General features: G+C 33.3%; 2 protein-coding genes across 4 annotated transcripts; one reads left to right on the top strand and one right to left on the bottom strand.

The window, feature by feature from the left end:
* Nucleotides 1–8,701: 8,701 nt before the first annotated feature.
* Nucleotides 8,702–12,798, top strand: LOC113714570 (probable choline kinase 2). Of its 2 annotated transcripts, XM_027238474.2 has the most exons (10): nucleotides 8,702–8,839; nucleotides 8,963–9,032; nucleotides 9,194–9,234; nucleotides 9,356–9,718; nucleotides 10,365–10,486; nucleotides 10,567–10,762; nucleotides 11,264–11,381; nucleotides 11,542–11,589; nucleotides 12,229–12,329; nucleotides 12,445–12,798. In XM_027238474.2, the coding sequence occupies exons 4-10, from the start codon at nucleotides 9,371–9,373 to the stop codon at nucleotides 12,592–12,594; spliced, it is 1,083 nt and encodes a 360-aa protein (XP_027094275.1). In that variant the 5' UTR covers nucleotides 8,702–8,839; nucleotides 8,963–9,032; nucleotides 9,194–9,234; nucleotides 9,356–9,370; the 3' UTR covers nucleotides 12,595–12,798. The 2 variants fall into 2 exon arrangements, with proteins under 2 accessions (XP_027094275.1, XP_027094274.1); XM_027238473.2 differs by lacking the exon at nucleotides 9,194–9,234.
* On the bottom strand, nucleotides 12,762–16,394 carry LOC113714571 (uncharacterized). Of its 2 annotated transcripts, none has more exons than XM_027238475.2 (10): nucleotides 16,246–16,393; nucleotides 16,073–16,134; nucleotides 15,540–15,659; nucleotides 15,319–15,418; nucleotides 15,151–15,231; nucleotides 14,967–15,016; nucleotides 14,733–14,883; nucleotides 14,606–14,662; nucleotides 13,658–13,779; nucleotides 12,762–13,554 (listed from the first exon to the last, which is right to left on the bottom strand). In XM_027238475.2, exons 1-10 carry the CDS (start codon nucleotides 16,258–16,260, stop codon nucleotides 13,344–13,346), a joined length of 969 nt encoding a protein of 322 aa, XP_027094276.1. In that variant the 5' UTR covers nucleotides 16,261–16,393; the 3' UTR covers nucleotides 12,762–13,343. The 2 variants fall into 2 exon arrangements, with proteins under 2 accessions (XP_027094276.1, XP_027094277.1); XM_027238476.2 differs by having other exon boundaries at nucleotides 13,305–13,567; nucleotides 16,246–16,394.
* Between the last annotated feature and the right edge of the window lie 1,077 nt (nucleotides 16,395–17,471).

The raw sequence follows: 17,471 nt of genomic DNA on the forward strand, positions 1-17,471 counted from the left end.
TCCTAGGAATGAGGTTCTAAAAAAAATTAAAATTCATGTCACATCTTGATTCTGCTATGCATGGGCACAATCCAGAATTAGATGGTTTCCATTGTTTATAAGAATCAAGTTAGAAGTTTCGCCACTATTTATTCTTTAAATATTGGTATTTTCATTATACTTACAATTATTAATAATATTTCTAATATTATAATATTATTATTGTTTTCATTGTTTATAAGAATCAAGCCGGTATTATCTATTCTTTATATATTGCCATTTTCATTATAATTGCAATTATTAATAATATTCCCAATATTATAATATTATTGCTGTTTCTATTGTTTATAAGAATCAAGTTAGAAGTTACGGTACTTATTCTTAAAATATTGGTGTTTCCATTGTTATTTCAATTATTAATAATATTTCCAATATTATATTATTATTGTTGTTTTCATTATTTGTAAGAATCAAGTTAGAAATTTAGGTCTTATGTATTCTTTAAAATTTGGGAATATTATTGGGATTATTATTGTACTTCTAAGTATTAATAACATTCCGAATATTATAATATTATTGTTGTTTTCATTGTTTATAAGAATGTGGAAATAGTACCAATTGTTTATAAACACTTTAATAAATGCCACCGCAAGCTCCCCAATGGCTTTGTTAATATTTTACATGTTAACAAATAGTACTAAAAGCTATTATTGCAGTGGTCAATCCTAATGAATAGGATCACTACAATCTTATCTAATATCAAAGGTTAACATAAATATATTGTCATTTTTACTACCAAAATTGACAATTTGTTTGAGGCAATAATTAACATAATAAAAAATATATTTTACTATTCTAAATGTTTAATTACATATCATAAAAAATATAGTGACTCAAAACTCATATGGTCGAAATCATGCTTCACATTTCACATCGAATTCACCCACTAAATAATGTCTCAAACATAAAATATTATCAACTACTATCATAAACATTACCAAATTAAGGATAGATTTTCTCAAATCTTACTATTAAATACACATATTACCATTCATTAATTAAAAAATAATATTTTATAATATTATTTTATAGTAAAATATTTTAAATTCTTCCATAGATTGTAATTTTTTTTTATAATGTAAGCACCGTGCGTAGCACGGGTATTCACACTAGTTTATGTAAATTTGAGAAGGGATTTTCAGCAATATCCCTCCACACACCTTCCCACTCTCAATTCTATTTTTCTAGCATTTCACATTTAATTTATTCTGTAAAATATATTCCTCTCAACTCCTGCTGCATGTACTATTGATATTTAGTTACTTTTCAAAATCAATTCATTATGTGACCAATATCCTTCACAATTAAAATAACTCATTATTTGCACGTTCAACACCATTTTAAGTCATTAGTGTACATGTCTTTCAAATCACCACCGTGTTTGCATCTTTGAACTCAACACGTTTTCCATTGGCATGTGTCAAATATGAATTTCACTCCAATTAAGATTTTCCCAAGACCATAATAAGAGACATTTTCGTTTTTGAACTCAACAACTTTCCTATTAGCATGCGTCAAATACATACGAATTTCACTCCAATTAAGATTTCTCCAAAATCATAATAAGAGATAAAAAACATAGCATCCTTCAACCACAACACTTCATTCTTGCAACAAAAAAAAAGAAAAGGACAAAAACCACAATATTTCATGGGTATCTATCAACTCTTCCCATTGCTTATCCTATCTGTTCATTCGTCATAATAGTTCATCAGCATCTATCATCTCTTCTCATTGCTGCTTACATCATATGTTCATTCTTCATTTTCATAAACAAAAACAGGAATCTATCATCTCTTTCAACTTCCTTGCAGTATTCATCTTAACCCTCAACTTAATTTAATCATGAAATATACCCACCTACAAGGTTAAATATTTTTGAATACTTGCTTACATTCAAAGCATTAACATAAACAATTCGTTCTATGAGTTATGCAAAAATTGTGGATAACTATGTCAATCTCATTTTGCAAAAATGGTGTGTGTTCATTGTAATGATGTAGTCAACACTATTGTCAAGTAATTGTTTTCATATATCTTTAATTTTAATATAATTTTCTATATCATACATCACATTTTCTTCTTAATAGATACAATGTGAACATAGAAGTTAGAAATTTTAGTGGTAACCTATACCTTAATCTTCAAGACAGGTATGTACGCTTCATATTTCGTTGTAATGCTACTTATCTTTACGATTTAAAAAGGAAGATATAAATTATTTATACGTATATATTTTTATACAATATTATTCACAAACTTTCAAAAAAAAAAGAGATAATTCTAAATTCCATATGCTCTTAATTCTAGGAAAATAGAGGTACATTGTTCAACCAACACATTAATTCATTGAAAAATTGTGCCTTCTCATTTATAGTACGAACTCCATAAAATTCAATAAAATTAATTAACCCCCCAATATTGGCGTTCATACTTAGAGTTGATTGGTGTGAAAAATGTTCACACCTTCATAGAAGATCATCAAATCGAAAGCAAAATATTTGTAAGTTTAAATATTCAATTTCTTTTAATTGGACCCTTATATCGCTCAGTTTATGATATACATTTCTACTTTTTTTTTTTCAAGATTCAACTTCCATCAAATGTGGTAGTTTATAAATATTGGAGATATTTTTATCATACTTGGAACTATTACTACAAAATTTCAATTTTTTTAACTATATTTTGATGTGCCCTAAATTATATGAACAATTACATAAATTTCTTGTTCTTTTTAAATTCCTCCCTCGATTATTGGAGTTATTCAGAACTAACACATAGTTTCATTTTAAAGTCTGAAACCATTCTCCCAAAAAAGGAAAAAAAAAAATCCTCAAAACTTCTTAATTCCCTGTTGGACTTGTACCATGTATGAAGGTCCTTGTACCATTCTGTTGGACTTGTACCATATATTTTGGGTTAGCTTTTCGGCCTAACAAACATAATGTTCCAATGTTGCTCCTTTTCTTGGTGAAATGTGCACTTTCAAGGCTCGGAGAATGAGAATCACCAGCCCACCCAATATCAACCCAGAAACCTTGTTTTGTCCACGTCTGTTCATCGCAGTGCCAGATTGGATAGAGTACATTAACCTCCCCTCAAATTTGTTAAAAAACTAGAGTACACTAAATTGGGTAGCCCCTCTAGGTCTCATTTGATTGATATTTTCTAAAATTTTTGTAGAAAAATATATTATAACGATTTAATATATGTAAGATTAAAAAAATGATGAGAAATATGTTCACAGAAAACGCAAAAAATTTTCGGTAGAAAACTACAATCCAAACACCTACGTCCTTCATTTGAAAATTATAGAAACCTCCCTCTTGTTTGGTAGACTAAATCAGAAACCTTTGCTAGTATTAACTTTCTAATTGGAGTAAAATGACATCCCACAAAATATTTCCATATGATATTTAAATTTCCCTTTTCAATAATAGCAAGACAAGAATAGCATTTTATGTTTACCAATTTTTTTGGACTAACTATTGCATTTTCCACCAACATGGAATGAGGCTAGGAAACAAAGGTTTAGGCATATATATGTAGATTTTGAGACAATAAGTACAATGCACACATTACCTAGGCCACCTCCTTTTAAATAATATCTATTGTAGAAATGCGGTACTAGAAAATCCATAAGGGAACAAAATTTTGGTGTAAATAACTAGAGAGAGAGACAAAGGAGAATTGGCAGCTGGTGCTTGAATGGGGTTGTCAATGGAATGTCTGATGTAATAGTGTTAAACTTTGGAGTATTACAGATGTAGTAGGAGCTCTTCTCCATTGTAAAGCTGAATTTGCATATCAATAAAATGATAGTTTCCTTGCTAAAAAAAAAAAAACTTGAGAAATTTTTTTGCCTTAGCTCACTTTGTTTTTTCAATTGTACTTTGCCCTTGACAACTATCATGGTCTAATAAATCTCATGTTTGGTTATGCTTTTTCGAGATAATAATTAACTATTTAATTTAAGTCTGTTTCTACAATGCATTCGACAAGAGAATAAGAGGAAATGTTTTATAGCAAAACACAAAAGTAGGAAAGATGACCAAAGGCCCAAAAGAAAAGTACCAAAAGAAAAGAGTGAAGAAAAAGATGCAAATTTGTTCGCATGCACTTATCACCTATAGTGATATGTGGAGAGCACATGGAAGGGGGGTCTTCACTATTACAAAATTAAGATGAGGGGTCCCTAACTTTTCTAAAACTACTTGTTATGAGAAAATAGATTGCTGCATCCTTTTGTGTATAATTGAAAATAGGAAGTAATTTTAGTTAGGTGTATAATCATCGTAAATATTCAATTACTATCTATAAGAATGTATGTTAATTTTTAAGTATATATTATAGCATTTGATGAATACTATTAGATTATATGAATTCATGTATAAAAAAAATTAAAAAAATAGAATGGTAGTTGTACGTTTAGAATGTGAACAAATTTAAGAGAATATTGGTTATATTTCTTTAAAAGAAATTAGTAATGGACAGCGTAAAACACTAGTTTAATATATAATTAAATTGTGTTAGAATGGTAGAGGATTAGAAATGAATGATTAGAGAAATTTTAATAATGTACAATTTTGATCTAGAGAGTAGTGGGTTATTCAAATTTGATATGGGATTTGTTTCTAATAATTTTACAATTACATGTACAATAAAAAAAATGCAAAAAAAAAGTGACCAATGTATATTAATACCATATATTAAATCCTAAAATTTTTAATGCAAGTGGCATGCAAAGTTTCAAATTGGGACGTTACACTTACCTTTCAAAGACACAGGTGGTGTATTCCAACAACCATTCGTACGTCTCTCTTTAGTCAATATCAATCAAAAGGTCTTTTTCTTTTAATACAAGAATGGTTCCAATTGATACAGTTGTGTCACAAAGGTGAGAAATTTTTGCGACACTGGAAAAGAACAGTTATCAACTATGAAATGCCAAAAGTTAAGCATTCAAACAAGAATTATTAGAAATATCGCCTGAGAATGGGTCCAACTCCAACCAGCATCGCTATAGTAGTAAATATTTGTCCGGGTTGGGCCGTGAGTTTTTAAGTGTGTGCGTGTGTTGTTTGTGGTCCCTGAGGGCTAAAGCCTTCTCCATCCATGAAAAGTGATTTGGCCATTTCTAGTTTAAATTAGTGCAATTTGGGATCCCTGTTGGAGTCAATAGAAATGATTGCACTTGGGCGATTTCAAATCCAAACCAACCTTTCCAAAAGCAAGTTTATGCCTTCTTTAGTGGAGGGGCCAAAAAAACTGAAAGTAGTTCTTTGTCCAATATTCACACTCTTTTCTTAATTGATGGAATAATATAGATTTAAGTTTAGAGGGATTTAATGACTCTCTTTTTCCTCTGTCATTTTTCCCCCTCTTACAAAATGGCAAAAAAGTAGCCAATTGATGATGGAATGACATAATCTTGTTGGCCCTTTTTTTGGGGGGGGGGGGGGAGGTGGGAGATGGAAGGAGTAAGGATTTAAAGTTTCAAAGAATATTGTGAGCTCTTTTATTAAGTCAATTGTGCAAAACTCAAACCAAAAATTGTTTATGATTTGAAAAAAGCTTTATATATTTTTTCCCTTTCTTTCAAGAAGAATCAATAATAGTTCTCCACTTATCCCTCTTAAGAAAGTCATAACTTAATTAGAATCTTTGGAGGGGGGAAGGGGGTGGGGAGAATGCGTTGGATGATACAGAAGAGGGAGCGCGAATGAAAGATACTTGGTTCTAAATCTCTCACTTATACTAACAAAGATTTAATTAGAATTGCATGTGTTGAAAATGAAATAGACATCTAGACGTGATAACCCCTTGACAACTCAGGTGAACCGTCGATTGCAGGTTGTTCGTGTCTAAAGCTAAACTTACGTCTAAAGTGTTTCTAAGATTCTATTTCTGCCAACAGTGGTGCCAACATAGCAATTTTGTAGTAATAATTAAGTCAAGATGGAAGATTCTATCACCACTGAAACCTCAAACCTTTGGGTCACTAATTCATAAGCCGTAAGTTGGGATTCCACATCTACTAAAATAACAAATTTGTAGTAATAATTAAGTCAAGATCGACTATTCTATTTCCACCAAAGCTGCAAATCTTTGGAGACACTAATTTATAGGTTGTAAAATTAGCTCAGGAATGACAACGGGCGCTGCCCCGCTGTCCACTAATTTCCCTGTCCCGCCCCTTGTCCCTGCTCCCCCGCCCCACCCCTGCAGGGCACCCCACGAGACTAATAAAAATTTATTATATAATTTCATCACAGTTAAATTTTAGCAAATAATAAAGTATTAAAATATCAGCATATCATCAAGTTATTATTCATTGTAATTTTACAATTGAAGTTCATAAGAACAATCAAATAAAAGTTATTTAAATGCAATCCAACATGATGAAACAAATACAATTAAAGTAGTCAAGTTTTCACTTTTGACACAAACACAATCATCAAGGCTTTATTGTGTTTTTTTTTTTTTTACAAAAAAAGTATTTTTGTGTTAAGTGTAATTAGTAATTTAGTATAAAATATATTAGTAAATTTAGCATAAAATATATTAGTAAATTTAGCATAACTAATTAATAATTTTTATTAGTAGACGTGTATACTTATTAGTATCAATTACTATAGTACATATACTAATATACATTATATAATACTTATAACTAATAATATCATTATTATAAGTTTATAACTAAGTAAATTAAATATTATATATATAATTATATACATAGATTTATTTATTTAATTTTTTTAACTGGTGGCGAGACAGAGGATGGGCGACTCCCCCGCCCAGTTTCTCCCCATTAGCCTCGCGAGCACCCACTTCAATTGCAATCCCTAATTTGTATTCCCTTACAAAACATTACAGGAGTTCCAGCTCCACATATGATTGTAACCGGCCAGCCTTATTTCACACCGTTCTATTTCTTTAATGTCTAAAATTTCTTTGATATCAAATGAAATAATCACCAACAAATCCACCAATTAGGCAGAAGAGTCCACTTCAATGTTCAACCTACCTTTTTTTTTTTTTTTTTAAACGGGAGGATTCGAACCCGAGACCTCTTGCTTACACTCCCTCCTCCCGTACCACCCAACCCCACCCCCCAATGTTCAACCTACCTATTAAGCAACAAATCAAAGATAAGGTCAAACATTACCAACAGAAAGGTAATACAAAGTCAATAAACTCCTCTTCCTCGATTAACTAGAACCCAAAAAAAAAAAAATGCTCCACGCCACACGTGTCCCATATCCAACCGATTATCTCAACATTTTAAATTGGGATAATTTGAGAAACCTCCCCGTGAGATTTCTATCAGTTTTACTTAACACACTTGAAGTTTTAAATATATCACTTGCCTCCCCTAACTTCAAATTTTTGAAACATTCTCAACCAAATCCAAATTATAAGATTAAAATACACATTTTAGGAAAGAGAAAATAATTTCTTTCCAACAATGCCTTTTTTGTGTTGCCTTACTTTTTTGAACTATAATTATAAGAATCTAATATTAAAAATAAGGACAAAAAATATGAACATACAAATTTTCTAGATGAACAAAATGTAGTAACCGCAATCATAAGTAATATACTTTTTTAAGTACAAACAAATAATAGAAGTTTATTTAACATGTTTTCAAAATGCAAAATAATTTTTTTCTTTAGGATTTGTCTATTTGGTACTCTAAGGTCACATAGTAAGAAATAAACCCGATATGATTGTTATTATTATTTTTTTTGATAAAAGCGTAGATTTCTTTTCACAAAAGTGTTGCAATTCAGGTGTGTTAGCTATGATTTTGAAACTTCAATGTTGGACCTACCTTTATTTAGTTATAAGCTTATCGTGTGCCCTTAGATTACCAAATAAGAAAAATCTTTCTTTTTATTTAAAATATTTTGATTGAATTAAATAATTTTTTATGAAATGTTTAGAATCTTTAATTTTTATTTATCTAGATGAATGGCTTCAAAATTTAGAAGAGGAAGCAAAATTAAAATTACATTTAAAAATTATTTGAGATATTTAGAAGGTAAAAAAAATTATTTTCTACATCTTTACAATATTACAAATAGTTTTTACATGCTTTGTTAATTATTTATAATTTGTCTATTTTAAATTTTGTCTCTAAATTATAAATAAGATTTGGTAAAGGACATCTCAACCCAAAACTTATAAATTTTCATTAAAGAACAAATCTATGAAGTTTTCAACTATCAAGAGATTTTAAATTGATTCATCATTACAACTAAGGAATCACAACAAAAAGGTAACTTTAGAATGAAATAATTTTCTCTTTCCTAAACATAGTACTTTAGTCATATAATTTGAATTTAGATTGAGAATGTTATAAACATTTAAAATTAGGGGAGTTAAACAATATTTTTAAAATTTTAAGGGGTTAAGTGAAATTATCAGAAACCTCAGGTGAGGTTTCCTAAATTATCCCTTTTAAATTAAATTTATGTACGTCAGTTAGTTTTTGCCGTTTACTTTCACCGTCCCAATTTTCCCGGCATTTAGCATATGGCTGACGTGTCAAGTTCCCATTAGCTACCGCAGCTCACGCGGTTCAATGCGTGTTGCAAACGGATCCCAAAGTTCACAAGTGCAAGTTGATAAGCAGACACAAATTTCTTTGCCTTATAACCCATCGTGCCTATATATACCCCTCGTGATCAATTTTTCAAGTGCCCCTGCCTCTCTTCATTTCATTTGACTTTTTCTGAAGGTTGTAGCCTCTGTTTCATCAGCTCTGCAATCATCCTTTTCCATTAGATTCTTGGTAAGTTTTTCTGTTTATTTTCTGCTGAATTCAACAGGGCTCTAACCATTTTAGCATTTCTTCATCTGGGCCTTCTTATTTTTGGCTAACTATATCTTGATTTGCATGTTGGCCATTTTGCAGAAAAGAATTTGCTTCTACCTTCTAGTTACTATCAAGATTCAATTTTTCTGACAAGGGTCCTTGATTTTAGGTGAGCTCGTAGCTGTTCTTTCTGAAAAATTGTGACTTTTTCTTGATGTTTGAAATGTTGGCTTATACGCGGTCTATTTTAAGGAGGCAATTTGTTAATTTTGTGCCTGCAATTTTGCATGTTTTGCCTTTCTGCTGAAAAACCCTGTGTGTATGTTATAGTTGTTTCAAGTTTCATTTTTCCAAGAAGGACCCTTGCTAAGGTGAGTTTTTAATGGCCATTTCTTGAAATTACATTATTTGATGTGGATGATTTCGTCAAGAATTGTTTTTGTTGGTATTGTTGGATGACTTAATTTTGATAAAATTTTGTGGCAAGTGAAGATTTTTGTTGGATTGATGGCGGTGAAGACAAATGGATTTGTTGAAGGGTGTTTGCCTGAGGAATTGTTGAAGTTGCTGTTGACTCTGGCTTCAACTTGGACAGATGTAATTGATGTGAATGCCTTTAAGGTGATTCCACTGACGGGGGCCATGACTAATGAGGTTTACAGGGTAACTTGGCCTACAAAAAGCAAAGATAATACAAGAACTGTTTTGGTTCGTGTTTATGGTGAAGGTGTTGAACTTTTCTTCAACAGGGATGAGGAAATCAGGACTTTTGAGTGTATGTCCATCCATGGTCATGGACCTAGGTTGCTCGGACAGTTTTCTGATGGAAGAGTTGAAGAGTTCATTTATGCTAAGGTTTGTTGAACTTTGTCTAGAGCTACTTTGAAGCTCATACTTTTTTTCCGAGTTTGTAAAGAATTAGAGCTATGACCGGAAATTGTTACAGTTATGATAGCTAATTGAAAGATAATGTTATCTATCTGATGCAAGTCTGATTTTGTTGCTAGTTCTGCACTTTTAAAGATCTGGAAGCCCTACACACCGGTAAAAGACTTTGACACTTGTCAGCAGTATTAAATCTAAAATTTAATGCTAAAATCTAGCATTTTCTATTGGAAAGTGTTTTAAAGCATCTCTGATTGTGTAGATGCTTAAATAGCATCTCTGGACTGCAACCTGATCGCAATAATTATTTGTGCTGTTCTGATGAGCCCAGAAAGATAGATTAGTTTTTGCTTGACTCTAATAGCTGTAGTATGTGGAGCTTTTACCAACCTGGCTCATTATTTTGGCAAAATTGACTAAATAGGAAAAGTGAATAGGTTGGCAGTGACTTAAATTTTCAGGACCTGTATGATTACTGGTTTTTGGAATTACTTTAACTAATTGAGTATCGTAAAGCAGTAGACCGTAGCCTGACACTTTCGTCTTGCTAATCTTTCTTCCTTAAATGATGGTTTGCTGATCTAAGTGCTCTGCTCAATTTCTCTTGGACTTTCAGACTCTATCAGCTGCTGACCTCCGTGACCCTGAAATTTCTGCTCTCATAGCAGCCAAATTGAAAGAATTTCATAAACTTGATATGCCTGGTTCAAAGAACGTTGTGCTGTGGGGCAGAATGAGGTATTACCTGACTACTTAAAATTGCATATAGGGCTTTAGAAAAAGAAGTTCCTCTATTACTGATATTTCTTGTTCCTCAGAAACTGGCTAAGGAAAGCCAAGAGTTTGTGTAACCTAGAACATGTGAAGGAGTTTTGGTTGGAGAAGTTAGAAAAAGAAATTAGCATACTGGAAAAAGAGCTGTCCCAGGATAACCAAGAAATCGCTTTTTGTCACAATGACCTGCAATATGGTAACATAATGATTGATGAAGAGACCAGATCAATTACATTCATCGTAAGTGTCTGCTTTGGTTTCTGCACTATTTTACTTCTTTTTATAGCCAATCTTAGTTTTATTTCGAATTTGGACCCTGTTATTTGTAATTGGGTTTTTCTGAGTTTTTATGTGGTGCTTTGTGGGAAGTCGTCAAGGTTCTTTTCAGGGATATCAATTAAATGAAAATTTTCTTTTAACTGAACGTTAGATGACTGATATCTTGCAAAGAAGTAATTACATGTATGAAGTTAAGTGCAATGAAACTTACCATGCTAATCTTTAAGCTTCGGTATTCATACTTTCTGCTTTGGAGGGTTGGGGGTGTCAGGTTGGAAAGGTAGAGTTGTGTGTTTCGTAGACACTTATCATGACTTGCAAAATTAGCTCTTGCTGCTTCTTCTTACCAGAATATTTTAAGGTTTATTAAGCACAACGGAAGTATGTGAGAATGACTGCAAACAAACTCCAGTGAGAAAGGCCTCTCCTTTATCTTATAGCTTGACTGTTTCCATTTTACAGGACTATGAGTATTCTAGTTACAATCCAATTGCCTATGACATCGCAAATCATTTCTGTGAGATGGTGGCAGATTATCATACCGACACTCCGCATATCTTGGACTACAACAAATACCCCGGTAAGTTAAGGTTAATAAGTGATGATATCGTCAACAGTGTCCACAACTGCAGACGGTGGTTTATTTCTGTAATTCTTCATTTACCGTTTCCATCATGTATGTTAGGAGCAATCTGCAAAGCATGAAGATATTTACTTTGTCATCCTTATTTTCCAAACAGGTCTGGAGGAGCGCCAAAAGTTTGTACGTGAATATCTAAGTTCCGCAGGTTAGTCTAATTTGCTCCTTTCTTATTTGTTCAGTATGACAAATGAGAACTTGGATGTGGAAACTTCTGTTATCTATGTTAATCTGCCTAAACTGTGAAATCTTGTAGAATATGAAGCAAGAGCTTTAAGGTTTAGAAACTAAGAGTTGATAGAAAGCAGTAAAACTCAAAGTTCAGGCTCATGTACCTAACAGGCCAAGTTAAACACATTGGCCTGGTTCCATAGATGGTTTTTACTGCAAACAACAAAATATCAATTGTCAACTTCATAAATTGTGCAAGTAGTAGAAACCCGCCCTTACAATCTCTTGCTTACATAGCCAATTCCTTTTGAATGGATATCCAATTTCCTTCAAGCTACCTAATAGTCAATGACCATGCAGCTCAATATACATGTGTGGGTTAGAGTGACCGACTTTTTAGGTGACAACAATGATAAACAAAATCAATCCTATTTTTCTCCACCTATATACTTATCCGGTCGTAGCATTTTGTCTAACATAATTAATAGACTGAAAGTGACCTGTTAAAAGGTTGATGTACAATTCAATGGTAAGCTTTGATTGTTTCTAGTAATAGCTTGATGAGTCTTTTTTCAAGATAATGACAGCTTTTGACAAGTTCATTGATGATTTTCAGGCCATGAACCTACTGATGCTGAAGTCAAGCAGCTCACCATCAACGTGGAGAAGTACACTCTTGCAAACCATTTGTTCTGGGGATTATGGGGAATCATTTCAGTAAGTATTTTGAAGGGTCTGATTTTGCTGTTTCATTTGCCTGCTTTGACGGAGAAAGATACCAAGTACATGAAAACTTTTTTTTTTTTTTTTGGTTTGGTGTTTGGATTTGCAGGCATATGTCAACAATATTGACTTTGATTACATGGGGTATGCAAGGCAGAGGTTTCAGCAGTACTGGCTCAAGAAAACCAAGATTTTAGATATCCCAGTAGATTCATTATTGTGTGAAACCAATGATTCAGCAGCAGAACTTAAAATTTAGTTTTCCTCTCCTTTCCATTTCCTATAGTTACAAATCTTGTATAGTTTATATGTATTTATAACTGTTGCAATATATCAATGCAACATCTCATCCGGTTGACTTTTTTGTCATGTTGGGTGTGCCCAGAGGGAACACAATTATAGGGAGCATATGGTCAAAACAAGAAGTAATCAATCGAATGGACCATTTGTTATAGCAACTTAATTAAGAGTGTCGGCACAGAAATTTATTCTCCTCCGACTGATAAGCGTGTAAATTTACATAAATGTGCAAAATATCATCCCTCTGAAGGTCCTAGAAGCCGCCAGCCTTGGTCTTGTGCCTTTTCATTTATCACTCTGCAGGGTCAATATCACATTTATCCCCACCGCCGACGAAGAAAACTTTTAGCTGGAATCAGCAACAGAGTCATCATCAGAATCTCTTGCGTATTTTTCTTTTTTCTTCTTTTTCGAATGGATTAATAACCTAATGAAGTACACCGACTACTCGTGGAGTAGTTAGCCACCAAGAGGGGTTTAAAGCTCTACTTGATCAAGAGATAAAATGCACCCGTCCGGATTCTCCTCGAATTTCTTCAGATCCTCCCCTCCCCCTAATATAGCATAAGTATAGGTTTATCGTGTCCGGAAAAAAAAAAAAAAAAAAAAAAGATAACCTAACGAAGTAGGAGTTGGAAGGACAATAATTTAAGTTTGGTCCACCACAAGGATCAAAATATAAATTCTTTGGCGAAAATGAAGCAGGATTCAAGAGGATAGACCAGACATAGAGCGAAGATTTTCAATGATGGAGTCTATAGCAGAATGAGAACCCTTTGTAGCTGCAAACAACAGGTGTTTAGGAGCTTCAGCTCTGTCGAAGTATAATGCTCCTGGTAGTAGTTTTTCTTTTGGCTGCAAAGCTAACCACACCACTGTATCTGCACCTTCCTGGCTCGTTCTAAGTTTTCCAGACATCCTGAAAACATGGGCTATGGAAAGTCACTGAAAAAGAATAATTAACCAGAACAGACAGTGGATCCGTGATAATAACAATACAAGGAGTGGCGCAAAAGTCTTACGATTTTGAGAAACCAGGCAAACTGCTGGCAACTCCAGGAGTCTCTGCCCACCCAGGGTGCATTGAATAGAAAGCAATACCTTTGTCCTTGTAAATTTCAGCCCATTTTTCTGTCAGTGCAACCTGCACAAGAGAAAATACATATCATCATGCTTAAAGGAGCAGTTCTTACTTTTTGTAGCTGCAATCTCTTTCATCTTTGTGTTTGATATTAAAATAACTTTAGATGCAAGAACCGGATTTCATGATACGATGCTCTACACACTCGCTGACTTGCACATAACGCAAAATGCAGAGAGTGAGAGACAGTGTGTGCCTGTTGGGGGGGGGGGGGGGGGAAGGGGGGAAGAAACTGAAATTAGATGGTATTACCTATCAAGGAGAGAGAAAAAGAAAAGGAAAAAAGAAACAGGTTGCACAGGAAAATAAATAATAGTTCAGGCAACCAGCCTGCCTGTGTCATGACCTATTTGCCCAACACAGGGCAAGGTTGTATGCAATAAAATGATCAAAATGTAATAATAAATGTAATTGTAGAATCAAAGCATATGCTGGTATAATCGACATCCTAAAAAGGCAGAGAATGTGATCGAAAAAATCTCCCCATTATAGGGCATACAGTAATACATGCACAGGATATCAGCGGTCACAATGAAACATAAGCAAGGAACTAATGAGATAAAATCAAGCAACATGAATCAGTCACCATTGCAGTTAAATTATAATCAACTGCTTTCTAACCGTTACTAAACTTAGTGAATTCCCTAGTCAGCAAAACCATAGCGACAATGACCCCAAGGTCAAAGTCTAAAACTTGCAGAAAGCAATGAAACAAATCAGTGGATTCATAATTTGGGAATCATATTTCAACAAGAAATAGATGCTATTTTTCAGAATGGAGAATAATAGGGAAGATTGCATTTCATTTGCAAAAACTATTCCGCTGTACCTGAACTCTCTTGTTCCGTGCATATTGTTCCACACCATTAAAATTGTTATTGCTAAACTGCAAAGACAATATATCAGAACATATAGAGGTGTCAATCTTAAGGAGAAGCATTCAGAGTGGTTCCTACCTGTAGATCTTTCATCAAAGGGGCTGTGTACATTCCACCTGAGGATACTGTAATAACACGAGCATCAGGTGCAGCTTTCTCCAGCAAGGGCAGCATCAACTCTGTCAGAGTGTATGTGCCAAGTACATTAACAGCAAAATTGAGCTCATATCTGGAGGCTTAAAACAAACACAAAAATTCTCAGTTCACTGTAGTGATTGCAAGTTCTTTAAAGAAAATTGACAAACAGTATACCCTTCTGGAGTTGTTTCACGCCGATTTTCAATTAAACCAGCATTATTAACCTTCAAAAAGCAAAGTTTTTGGTTAGCATGCATTCAATATGAGAGAGGTCTGAGAACTGAAAACAGTCCAAGTACATAGGAACTTCCAAACAACAGCAGGATTACAGAGGAGGAAAAGGAGATCAATAATTTACCAGAACATGGACAGGGACATCCTTTGAAGAAAATCTGGAAGTAAATGACTTGATTTCGATGATGGAAGAAATATCACAGACCTGCATCAATAATGGATAAGCCACCTATAATAATACAAAACAATGTAATTCTTCATTTAGCATAAAATGCATTGCAAAAACAACTACCTCCAAATAAACATTTTTACTGCCAGTTGCCTCCTGAATTTTTGAAAGGGCAGCTTCACCCCTCTCCTTGTTCCGGCATACCATATACACATTAGCCCCACTGGCCATATATCAGACATTATTAATATTATCACCAAACCATTCCAAAAGTTTCTCAAATTTCAAGAAGAGCAACAAATCATAAAAGATAAAACAAGAACACATGGAGCCAAAATGCGCACCGTGATGCAAGACCCTCAGCAGTAGCATAGCCAATGCCAGAATTTGCACCAGTGACAACACAGTTCTTGCCTTCAATTTTTGTTTGCATATCCTCTGGATTAAATTTCTTTGAATGTTCTCTGAATTCATCAAAACCCCAAAGATTTAATTATCTGCATATATGTCGCTATTACATATAATGCAAGTGCTGAATTTGAAATTTCATATGAATAATGAGATATGATTTGTTCTCCACAAACATAAGGAATACACAAATTTACGGGTGGAGATAGACTAATCAACTGATCAGAAAGTTTTACCGTATAAAATCTCAGAAACACACAAAAACAGATACCATACAGGATAAATTCTCTCTTGACCATAGGTAGGCTCAGTTAATCTTAACTGGCGCTAAGGTTTTTCATATGTTCATTCGAGAATCGAGAAAACTACACATCTAAAACTCAGGACACTGATAAAGGTTTTTTTTTTTTTTTTCGGACTATAACAGAAATCAGTTTATCAGTGGATAATTGGGGAATTGGCAACTTACATGAAACCAGATTTTGTGAAATTCATGTACCCAAATAAGCCAAAAGCTGTTGCTCTCCATGTCTAAAAGGTCAGTGAACAACCAGAGAGAAAACATCAAAAATCTGAATTCTAAACGAATGAAATGGAATTGAAAACAAAGAATAAAAAACCCAGAAAGGAAATTTTGCATACCTTGAGGAGAAACATGGTAAGACAAGAACTTGAAGATAGAAAAGTGGTCTGCAATTTCCCATGATTTGGGATGCCTAAGAAAGAAAAGGGCGTTGCTGAAAATGCTTTGTCAGCCAATCTATGGATTTATTTTCAGCCACGTAGACTTCAGCAGCACGGCTGACTTAAGAAATTGTAAGCCAATTGTTAATACTAAAAAAAGTTTGACATCTATATTCAATAAAGGCAGAGAAAATGGTTTGGTATAAACATTTTATTGTCAGTAGTAGGGTGCAAACGAGTCAAGCTCGAGTCGAGTTTTGGCTAATCGAACCGAGCTCGAGTTAATTTTGTGAAGCTCGATTCGAATTTGAGCTCGTTTCGAGTCGAGTTTTGGCTAATCGAGCCGAGTTCGAATTACTTTTGTGAAGCTCGAACTCGAGCTCGAGTTCGACGAGCTCAAATTCGAGTCGAGCTCGAGCTTAAAAAATAAAAAAATAATTATTATTATTTTATTTTTTAAAAATGAATAAAATAATAATTTTTTTAATAAATAATAAAATATTAGGGATATATGTAATTTTACTATTAAAATAAAAAATAAAAAAAATATATAATTGATCTCGCGAGCCAACGAGTTTAATGTTTTTGAGTTCGAGCTCGAGCTCGAGATCGACTTAATTAGCTCGAGCTCGATATTGACGAGCTCGAGTCGAGCTCGCAATCGGCTCGCACTCGAGCTCGTATTCGAGCTCGCAATCGGCTCGATTCGTGAACACCCCTAGTCATTACTTTCATTCTCATGGAAACTAAGCATTTTATTCAATAATTTTACATTACTTACCTGAACACTTGTGGTTAAGATAACTACCCATAAGCATTTTTTTTAATTTACTATTTAAGCATATTTTTTGTAATGTAACCACCCTTAAGTAACTACCAACATAACAATCATTTTACCAAAATAATTTAGAAAATCAAAATTTTCTTTATCACTAAATATTTGTACATAAAATTCATTCGCTATAAATATTATGTATTTCTTTATTACACACACGTTGAATGAGTGTGCATTTATCACTAGTTTATCTAATAATACGAGTCCACGGGTTTTTTCACACAGGTGAAAATGGCATACCCATGTGCAATAGTACCGAAATTTGATTATTTACTAAAATTTCCTAGTTTATGAAAATTAAATTTTTATGTGTAAAAACTAATTTAAAATATTACATTTACATTGTCTC

Source organism: Coffea arabica, chromosome 10c (genome assembly GCF_036785885.1).
Source record: "Coffea arabica cultivar ET-39 chromosome 10c, Coffea Arabica ET-39 HiFi, whole genome shotgun sequence".
NCBI classification, from domain to species: Eukaryota; Viridiplantae; Streptophyta; class Magnoliopsida; order Gentianales; family Rubiaceae; genus Coffea; species Coffea arabica.

Excerpts from the sequence above, each read along its gene's own strand:
- LOC113714571 (XM_027238475.2), bottom strand. Across the intron at positions 15,660-16,072 it reads TTCACAAAATCTGGTTTCAT|AGAACATTCAAAGAAATTTA; the intron begins GTAAGTTGCCAA and ends TGATGAATTCAG. Across the intron at positions 14,663-14,732 it reads CTTTGATGAAAGATCTACAG|TTTAGCAATAACAATTTTAA; the intron begins GTAGGAACCACT and ends TTGTCTTTGCAG.
- LOC113714570 (XM_027238474.2), top strand. The coding sequence starts at position 9,371 with ATGGCGGTGAAGACAAATGGATTTGTTGAAGGGTGTTTGCCTGAGGAA. Across the intron at positions 10,763-11,263 it reads CCAGATCAATTACATTCATC|GACTATGAGTATTCTAGTTA; the intron begins GTAAGTGTCTGC and ends TCCATTTTACAG. Across the intron at positions 12,330-12,444 it reads GATTATGGGGAATCATTTCA|GCATATGTCAACAATATTGA; the intron begins GTAAGTATTTTG and ends TTGGATTTGCAG.